The 11,211-nt window shown below is 32.8% G+C and overlaps 1 protein-coding gene across 2 annotated transcripts; it reads right to left on the bottom strand.

Moving 5' to 3' along the window:
• Window positions 1-2,387: 2,387 nt before the first annotated feature.
• LOC117687596 (uncharacterized) lies at window positions 2,388-10,948 on the bottom strand. Of its 2 annotated transcripts, none has more exons than XM_034464410.2 (3): window positions 10,819-10,948; window positions 9,440-9,533; window positions 2,388-5,585 (listed from the first exon to the last, which is right to left on the bottom strand). In XM_034464410.2, the coding sequence occupies exons 2-3, from the start codon at window positions 9,507-9,509 to the stop codon at window positions 4,048-4,050; spliced, it is 1,608 nt and encodes a 535-aa protein (XP_034320301.2). In that variant the 5' UTR covers window positions 9,510-9,533; window positions 10,819-10,948; the 3' UTR covers window positions 2,388-4,047. The 2 variants fall into 2 exon arrangements, with proteins under 2 accessions (XP_034320301.2, XP_065925036.1); XM_066068964.1 differs by lacking the exon at window positions 10,819-10,948 and adding an exon at window positions 9,630-9,744.
• Window positions 10,949-11,211: the final 263 nt, after the last annotated feature.

The following is an 11,211-nucleotide window of genomic DNA, read 5'->3' as shown; positions in this document are numbered from 1 at the left end:
AGTTATTACTGGTCCAAACTTCACCAAACTTGCATGGATGATGCGCCCTGATACCAATGCACCTGATGGGCTTGAATGCTGAATCTGAGCCATAGGTTTCGGATGCTGGATGAGGTTTAGTTTTTTGGAACAGGTCACATGTTTTATAGATGATAGCTTGCATAGTTGATTTAACTTTATTATTAATTAAACGCAGAGGTTGCTTCAGATGCAGAGCCTGATCTCCATTATCAAGGATGGTAAAGAAATCTCATACCTCACTCAAACCAGCTCGATAGATAGATGTGTTTGTTGATAAATGATATAACATGATTCCTATGATATAGTATTGTATGATATGAAATAATATTGTTTGAAATGATACAATATGATATCATATGTTATATTATAAAAAGTTATACGATATAATTATGATATTGTATCAATTTTTTTGATATTTTATGATATGATATTGTATCATGATATTGTTATGTATAGTATTGTATATTATAATACAATATTGGATAATATTATATTGTATTTATAATTTATTATTTTATCACATGATACAATTACATAAGATATTGCAAAATATTATATGGTATCCTATGATACAACATTGTATATTCTATAATATTGTATCCTACAATTTTGTATAATATGATATTTGTTTCAGTAATATAGAATTATATCACATGAAATTGTATTATATGATATTGTAATATTATATAATATTGTATGATATGATATTGGTGTATATGATATATTATCATATCACATGAAATTGTATGATATGATATTGTGATATGTATTATTGTGTCATATGATACAATATAATAATGTATTTTATAATTTTGAACTTTATCACATAATATTGTATCATTTGATAAGATTCAATGTTGGAATCAAATTATATTGTATTATATGATAAATATCATAATGTATCAAATATGTTTCAGTGTCATTCAATACAATATCATACTATATTATACAATATAATATCATGTTTCAATATTATGATGTATTATGTAATATAATACTGTAATATAATACAATATTTTGTATTATATTTTATGATATTGTATTATGTGATCAAATACAATAAGGTATAACACAATACAATGTCATATCATACGTTACAATATCATATCTCATTATTGTTTATTACGGTATTTATTGTATTATATGATATTTATTATAAATATGACATGATGCAATATTTAATTTTATATCATTGTATTTATTAACATATGAACATATGATTATCATAAAAAAATTTATCAGATGATATACGATATTTTGTCAAAACAGAATCCATGAATATTCAAGATCATAAAGTATGATTTTCATATAAAATGATAAAGGTGGTCTTATGAAGGTGATGTCTCATAAGGGTGATGCTCCGCCTCGGTGAGCTTAGTAATCTATGATTACCTATGTTTCATTTCAAATTTACTTTTATTATTTAATATAATTTTTTTTTTAAATCTATTTAGAATAAAAATAAGTTGCTATTCATAACGCCATGTTCACTAAATAATCGTTGTTTCTTACTTATATTTGCATTTTACCACTCGCAAATATACCCTGTATTAGCCTAGACCTTGACATTTAGCTATTGCATCAAAAATAAATATTCAGACTGTAATGTGTTTTAATTCACATAGATTTGTTAACAGAATCAATGATATGTTATAACAGTTATTCCTTTAAAATGTTATCATAAGACATGTTTTGATTTTAAACACATCAGTTTTATGGAATTGGAGAAAAACATATGATGTATCGTATAGTGGTTTAAATCTATAACGTCATGGAAAAGTATATGACGTCACACCTTTATGACGTCATAGTATACAGACAGAACAATTGCGATTATAGAAAAATAATTGCAGATCCTTCGTATGGACTTACAGTGGGAAAGAATAATGGATATGCAAATATTTAAGAAATAAACAACGTTATTTAGTGAACGTGGCGTTATGAATAGCAACTGCTTTGTTGGCATATTCCATGATGCACACAATTGCTATTCATAACGCCATGTTCTCTAAATAACGTTTTTTTCTTAAATATTACAATATCATATGAAATAATATCATGTGATACAATTATATATACATGTAGTACAACCTCATATTATAAAAAATTGTATCATAATATACATATCATAATATACAATACATAACAATATCATGATACAATATCATAATATACAAAAAAAATTGATACAATATATTATCATGACATTTTTTACAATATTATACAAGATATAATATTGTATCATATAAAACAATAGTGTATCATATCATAGAATTCTATATCATTTTATATCATAGGGATCATGTTATATCATTCAACAACAAACAAATCTAACAAGCTGGTTTGAGTGAGGTAGTTTTATTTACTAGCATCCTTGATAATGGAGTTCAGGCTCTGCATTGGAAGCTACCTCTGTGTACACGTACATGTATTATAGTTAAATCAACAATGCAAGTTTGAAATAGTACCATTATCTATTAAACATGTGACCTGTTCCAAAAAAACTAAACCTCATTCAGCATCCAAAACCAATGGCTCAGATTCAGCATTCAAGCCTGTCAGGCGCATCGGTATCATAAGACGCACTATCCTTGCAAGTTTAGTGAAGTTAGGGCCAGTTATAACTAAGATATGATCATCAGAGTGCACCTGCTCCAAAAACTTTAACCAGCTCTAAAAACCTTTACCTTCTCAAGCATCCGAAACCTATGGCCCAGATTCAGCATTCAAGTCTGTCAAGTGCATCAGTATCATAAGACGCACCATCCTTGCAAGTTTAGTGAAGTTAGGACCAGTTATAACTAGAAAGATTTAATCATCAAATGGCACCTGCTCTAAGAACTTTAACCTGCTCCAAAAACCTTAATCTCCTCCAGCATCTGAAATTCATGGTCCAAATTCAACATCCTAGTCTTTCAAATCCATCAGTAGGTCCAAATGCATGATCCATGCAAGTTTGGTGAAGATAAGACAAGATATAACTTAGATGCAGGACCTGCAACAAAAACTTTAACCCGGTCCGTACGCCGACTGTATAGCAAAAAGCTCCCCCAACTTCTATTCGGTGAGCTCAAAATTGGCGATTGAAGGGTCAACACCTTTATAACTGTGAAAGTTTCATGAAGGAAATGACATGGGTTCTTTCAGTTTATCACAAAATGGTCCTATCTAGGAATTCGAACAAAAGAAAACAAAAACCTACAATGACATACATGTAGGCTGATGTGTTTTCCCCTAAGGGCTATTTTCAGTTCGTATGAGTGTTAATTTATTTAAATATGCAAAAGTAATGGTATCGTGAATTATAAACAAATTAAAACTCAAAATACATGTATATTTATTTCATTAACAACTGTTAAGCATATTACAAATCAAGACGGATATGTAATCGGACTAACAATAATGGCCACCTGATCTCTTGCGGACATGCACAATGAGGTCAATTTTTCTCTTCCTTCATCATTATTCATGAAAAGACATTACTTTCCCGGCAGGAAAATAAACTATCAAAATTCTATATATATCTTTGTAAAAAGGTGGAGTTTACCATTGTATTTTACAGAATAAAGGTAACTTTTATTAGTAAACAAACACATGCATTTTTCTGTACTTCAAATTTGATGCAAATTATAGCTTGTATACCTTTAAAATTACGGTATTATATTGAGTATAAAATTGACTGTTTATTTAATTTTATTGATAACTTTTAATATGATAGAAAATAATTAACAGTCATACAAGTCATCCTCTCCTCATGAGTCACTGGAAGATGAGGACCCTGTATCATCCTCATCCACCTCTATATCATCCCCAGTGTGGATGTTGATGTGTTTTTGTAGAGCCTTCTTGCTGTTATAACCCTTCCCACACACGTTATTGTTTATCGACCCCCCATTGTGTGTCATCATGAGTCGCATCACATGGTTCTTTTTGGAAAAACTTGCAGCCACACTCGCCACTTTCGAACTTCCGTTGATGGTCATCCACAGTAAGATTTTCGTGCATCCCCAAGGAAGATGCCGTAGATCAGCCTGAAGATGAGTACCCAGTAACATTCACCTCTATATCATCCCCAGTGTGGATGTTGATGTGTTTTTGTAAAGCCTGCTTGCTGCAAGAACCCTTCCCACACACTTCACACGTGTACATCGACTCCCCAGTGTGTTTCAACATGTGTTTCATCACATCGTCCTTTCTGAGAAACTTGCGCCCACACTCGCCACATTCGAACTCTCGTTGATGGTCATCTACAGTTGAGTTGAAAGTTAACTTTTTCTTTTTCATATTTTTAATAATTCCGACCTTTCTCTCAAGATTTTCGTGCATCTTCGAATGACGGCGCAAGCTAGTTGCCATAGAGAAGCTCTTGCCACATGTGTAGCATTTATGCTGGATCTGCTCCATGAGCCCTTGATGGATTTTCTTATGTCTATGCAAGGTGCTAAATTGAGAGAAGCATCGCCCACACTGCTCACACGAGTATGGTCGCTCCTTCGAGTGCGTTCGCTTGTGTTCAGACAAGTATTGAGGAAGCTTGAATGCCTTCTTGCAAATCTCGCACACGAAAGGTCGATCAGACATGTGTAATTTCATGTGTCTTTTCAATCGATGCTTCAATTTTGATGTATAGTTGCACTTTCCGCAAGCGAATGGAAAAAAGTCCTCACAATCTACCTTACTTGCTGATTGTTTAGTTTTCTGTTGAACACCACTTCTGGTAAAGGGCTTTTTCACACCTCTCAAAAACATTCCCTGCTTGGAGAATTCAGTGGAACATTCTTCAGTGTTTACGTCCAATGAAGTCCCTGCAACACTGTCCTCAGAAAGGTTTATATTCCCAATGTTTTCACTAAATCCCTCTTGCATATTTTTTCCCAACTCTTCAGGTATGTTGGAAACCGTCAAATCAGATTCCACTTTTATCCTCTCGAGAACAACCACTGGTTGTTTTCTACTTTCAAATCTATGCTCTGCAGACCCTGCAGTTTCATGACTGTGAGAAAGGTTTCTCTTGAGGACAACTGGTTGTTTTCTACTTGCCAAATTAGGCACTTCAGACTCTGCAGTTTCCTGACTATCATTACTTTTATCCATGGGAATACACTGATAGTTTACTGGATGATTCTGTTTTGGGTCTATGGTATTTGAGTTGCTAATCTCTTGCTTCCAGATTACATTTTCATTAGCCAGCTTTTCAACAGTAGTGTTCAATATCCCTTTATCTATATTTCCACATGTATTACCATTAAACTTAGTTTTTGTTAGACCTTCCCATCTAATTACAGTGAAATCATCTTCACTATTCACTGCAGCCGTCTCCGTATTAGATTTGCTGTTCCCCTGTGAAGTCGCTGTTTTAATTGATGAACAACAGATTTCATCACATGAGGAGGATTCATCCCCATTTCCTTGCTGGGTCAAGGAAGATGATTTGCTAAGTTCTTTCTGAGCAGATCTCAGATTGTCAACAAGTTTGATAACTACTGTCTTGCCACTGGGCAGCTTATAGCACAGCTTACCGGTATAAGGCAGCTTTAAGGAACGCTGACGGGCCATCTCTGCATCTGAAATTTACAAGAACATGAGGCTAAAAATATTATTATTTAACAACTTCACAAGAGGCTAGTAGGCCTTCACAATCACCTGAGTACCATAGCCCAAAAATGGAAATGTCGAGCAATCATATGTACATATATTTAAGTTTCATTCTGGAGGAAAAAAAACTAAAATATTTTAATGACAACCATCTCTCTCCCTGAGATCTTTCAAAATTAAAAGGATTATGAAACATATAATTTTGGCGAAAAACTCTAAGATCATAATAGAGTCTATGACCTGATATTGAAAAGGTGCAAGACTATTAGGATAATTTTTCCCCATATTTGTTAACTTTCAAGATAGGCTCGTAAACAAAATCCTCACGTGATTAACGGTAATAACCAAAACTCATTCATAGATTCACTCATTCACCTCTCATACACACTCGATTGGCAATGCGCACCAAATATACATGTAAATATGCAAAATATAAAACTTTAAGATAACTTCATGAACTTCGACACAGAGAACAAGAGGCCCATGGGGCCACATCGCTCACCTGAGCAACAATGGGCGTTCAACAGATATTGTGCCATATGGCCCCCACGGTAGAATAACAAAAAAAAAATATTGTAAAGTATTCCAATTTTACACTTATTTTTGCATACACGTTTTCTTTGACATTGTACCTTAATGAAATACTATTTTTTACCAGAATAAGAAAATCTTACGCAAGATATAAAACTAAATATTTGGTAGGGGTACACTGTTAAGTTGTTAACTTCCAATTCCCTATATTTTCGTTCTGCCCCCCCCCCCACTTTGTAAAGCGATCAAAATATATGAAAGCATATAGGTACATTTTTTTCATCAACTACTAGTTATTGTATTTAAAAATATATATAAAATAGTTATTGTATTTTGTTTTAAAAATTCTACATGTATAGATGTGAAGAAGAAAATTGTACCTCAATGTGCTCAATTCCTCAAATTAAAAACATTCAAAAATTTAATTTGTCTTCTCCATTATAATTAAATAACTGTTATTTACCTGGCGTACAAACCAGGATAATTTTCCGCTGTGATATTTTCTTAGGAATAGCGATAATTACTTTATCCCCGCAACAGAAATGTGTCAGAACTATGGAAATTGTTTTAAAGATGGCGTTTTTATTTTCTTGTGTCTGAAAAACTATCAAAATTGATGTAGATTTCACATTATTTATTGTATAAAGAGGGGGTCCCAGAGAGGAGAGTAGGTATATATACAGAATATCATTCTTTTATTTTGTTTGTACAAGTATTTAACATACTCTAATTCATATAGAATTTCTAATGATCAACCAAAATTTCAGCGTCAATCGTAGAATTATCAGCAAGATACAGAGCTCACAGTTCGCCTAGGTTTGAGTCATATTTTGTTCACATGAGTTTATTACATTCAGCTTTAAGATTTTTAACTTGGTATTTCCTATTCAGCATTTAAAATGGAAAAAAAGAATGGCCTAAGATTTTCAATTCTTTTATTCACTCAAGACCAGTTCACTGGTATTTGAGGTTCAAAATCAGTTTATACAAATGTACACAAACACAGTCAAAGATCACATGTACAGTAGGACTAATATTAAATGACGAAAAAAGGTTAAGTTTACAATACACTAAGTTGTTAAAGTTGGTTTCTGGAAGAACAGACTTTGAAAACTTTCTTAATAAATATTGACAAATTTTTTACTTTTTTAATCTTTAGTTTATAAGATCTGTGTACAAACATAGAATTGTGAGCAAATCTCTGTATATTGCTTATAATTCGAAGCTTAACACTCAAATGTGGTTAGTAAATAGAAATTGTAAACAATTAAACACAAGAAACATGCACTATAACAAATAAAGAACACAATTTATTTTTTTCGAAATGAATCATATATATACATGTATATACCTACATATTTCCGACAGCGATATCAAACTCTATTTAAACTGAATAAACTCGAGAAAATGCCGAGCATCTCAACAAAACCTATTGCATTAATCTACCATTACGCAAAAGATAATGCCGAGTTACCGATAGAATGAATTGTATTTCAGTACTTTTTTGATACATCAGACTTCACAAAATCGGCACCAACATATTTTGCATGTTTCAAAAATTTCCCATTATACGCAAACTGTTTCACAACAAGCAAATTCATCATAGTCATATCGACTCTTTTTCGTATAATGTCATGGCTGCTTTAAACAAAGAACCTCGTTTTAGAAGTATGGAATAAGAGTCTTGGTAAAATGGGTATGCAAACCCGGGCCGTGGCAAAATAAAAGCCGTGGCAGATCGGCAATCGTCAATTCCAAATACGCATTATTTTGCAGCAATATTTATAGCGAATACAAATATACTGGTCCATCAAATATCCTGAAATTTTAATGAGATTGGCAGATTAATAACTGCCAATCTTTTGTTTTGCCCAGGCCAAGTCTTCCCTACCCATTTTACCGAACCCGAAGCTATTAAACTGAATGAAACACGCCTTTCCTTTATCATTATTTTCGTAATAACTCAAATTTGAAACAGAATTACTCCTTAATTTTTGCAATTTATATTTTCCTTCCCATAAGGATAATCTATGCTAAACTACGTTGAATTTGACTCAGTAGTTCTTGAGAAGAAGATTTTTAAAAATGCACCCCCCTTTTTCTACAGTTTCGAGGTTTTCTCAGCTTTAAATAAAGACAGGTCTTTCATTTCTGCAATTTATATTTGCCTTACCATAAGGATGCTTTGTGCCAAATTTGGTTGAAATTGGATAAGCGGTTTTAGAGAAGTTCAAAATGTAAAAAAGTTTACAGACGGACAGACGACGGACAAAATGCGATCAGAATAGCTTACTTGAGCTTTCAGCTCAGGTGAGCTAAACAAACCCATTAATCTCAATCACTTTTAATGTTCCACCTTTTCAATATTCCACATTTGTTTAAACATCACCATCTGGCATTTATCCCAAAATCATTTTACATGTACTGGTGTAACCCTCCTCCCCCTTTTTGAACTCTTTCCAACTGCTTACACATTATCTTAACTTTGATAGACAGCTTCATTCTTTTTCTTTTTTAGATATGTGAATTTACTTATTTTTTGCATTGAAATTCAAGAGCAGAATAAAATAATAAGACAAATGTACAAATCCCCCAAGCCATAACCCTTGCATTATATGTAGGTGACAGGAAATATAATTAAAAATCCCTAAATGTACCTTAATTGGGGCACTGTTGACTGAAATCCAGTCAATCCGTACCCAAATCAAGCTGCCCAGGTCAATTCGTCCCCTATATTCTGGCTTATCCATCCCCAAAATTTGGTCAAACCGTCCCATCATATAATTATATATACAATGCAAATCCGCCCCTTAGTTTTGGTCAAACCATCCCCAACTTCGGTCAAACTGTTCCCTGGTATAATGTTAACATACACATTATTTTGGTTGATCTGTCCCCTGGTAGATTTATCATTTTTTTATTTAAATGAATTAATTTTTTTTATTTGACTATATTAATGATGTTTAAATCAATATTTAAAAAACCCTATCCTTTCTAAATAGCTATATAAGGGTCAATTTCAAAAAATGTCTGACTTTGGGATATTAAAAGAGATCAAAGTATTTCTGTGTATATTATATTGTAAGCATGTTCATAGTAATATCTGATTTAGAAACTGCATCAAAGAACAAAAAATTAAAAACAAATGTCTTCATTCCGTAAATACGGATAATTTTACATCGGATGACCAAAAAGTTTGTCTTTGGTGTTGCCACAACAAAATCAGAATTAATTCAGAAGTGGACTTCATTTTCCAAAGTTCTTCATTTTATGACAATCAAATAACTCTTACTTATTGTCTCTCGTATGGATTTCCAGAGACCCGCCTCAAAATCAACAACTACGCTGGGTTGTCTTGCCATGTGGTCCAAAAGAACAGAGAGTACCTGAAAAACAGACCAACATGAATTATAATACGCCATTGCCAACAATCTACCTTTTCATAATAACTTATTTATATTTATTATAAGAAGTTCTGACACCTTAGCATAATCCGTCTTCCGTTTTCCGGACATCAGGATGAATGCCAGTGGGATCTGTTTTTATCTGCATCGGCAGATTTTATGAATGCATGGATTGTCAACAGCTATTAGAAAGGGGCCCATCCATATAACATCATTTAGGTGGAAAATATTTCTTTTTATTAAAATACAGTGAAGTTTGCCCACCTCGCCAAGTGAGGATTAATGGTACCGTAATATATATATAGTAAAACTCATTTAGTACGAACATGGATATAGTGATTTTTCGGATACAGCGAAGTTTTTTGTAATCCACAGTAAAATTCTTAACAAATCTTTCAATTGCAAAATTTTACGGTTATAACGTTTTTTAATACAACAAATTTACGGATTTAGCGAACTGATTTTGAGTCCCATAGAGGTGAATAATAAAGAAATTTAGCACCTAGATATAACATAAATTTCTTTTCAGTTTAAAAAACTTTGCACTACCAATTAATAAAATAGTTTGAATGAATTTATTTTCATATCATTTTTTCAATTCACAATCCGATTATTAAAGGTATCAAAGTAATGATTTTTTATTTTAGGCCTCAATTAGCAAAAATTATAGTCTGATGAAAGAAAACTTGTATATAGTGAATTCGCTATAGACATTATAATTACAAATTTGTTATATGGATATAACGAATTACGGATATAACGAAGTAATTCCATTGGTCCCTAGGACTTACAATGTAGCTATAACCTATTAATTAGTACCATTAAATTCTTCATGCAATTACTACTGATATCGCCTCTTTATTTGCCTCAGACTTTCTCCGAAACACGCTACCGACCTCGGAAAATCAAGTATGTTGAATTTACATCGAGATCGAGAGTCGCCATTTTTACATGTAAACAAAGTTCACCACATGAATTTACGGGACTGGTGATGGTGTTTAAAAGACTATCCAAGGCAAGTAAACAGACGATATCAGTAGTAAATTGCATGAAGAATTTAATGGTACTAATTGTTTTCACAGAATTTGCGTATAAATAAGGTTAATGAGTCGAAAACTAGCGCAAGTTTTTCTGCGCAATAAATATACAATTTTTTCAATGGGTGGCCCTGTAGCTCTCCGGTCTGTCAATTTTTTTTTTCCGGAGAGCTACAGTTCTGCAGCTACGCTAGCTCACCAATCTTTTTAAAAGATAAGCTTGTACTTACTCTAATGGCTTCTTCTAATCCTTTTAAACTGGAAACAGTAATGGCACTCTAAAATTAAAACCAACAATGTAATGCAGCAAATTCCGGAAGTAGTCTCTCTTACCCCAGAGTCTCGCTCTCGATACTTCACTAGTACGAGTCAAGTATCGAGAGACCCTCGCACGAGTTAAGACTCGAGAGCGAGAGTCTGGGGTAAGCGAGACTACCTAAAGCTAATTCATTACACAGTTACATGTCGTTTTACGCAGTTTTTTTTTTGTTTTTTTTTTTTGGGGGGGGGGGGGGTGCTATTTTAAAAACTCGACCCAAACTTTGTGGTTAACTATAGCATAGTTTTCATTTGTAGAATCATTTATGTCTCTGGTAGAACATATCTATATATAACTGTTGTAA

This window comes from Magallana gigas, chromosome 1 (genome assembly GCF_963853765.1).
Source record: "Magallana gigas chromosome 1, xbMagGiga1.1, whole genome shotgun sequence".
Lineage (NCBI taxonomy): Eukaryota > Metazoa > Mollusca > Bivalvia > Ostreida > Ostreidae > Magallana > Magallana gigas.
The sequence above is the reverse complement of the archived record's forward strand: the minus strand, read 5'-3'. Positions and strand labels throughout refer to the sequence as shown.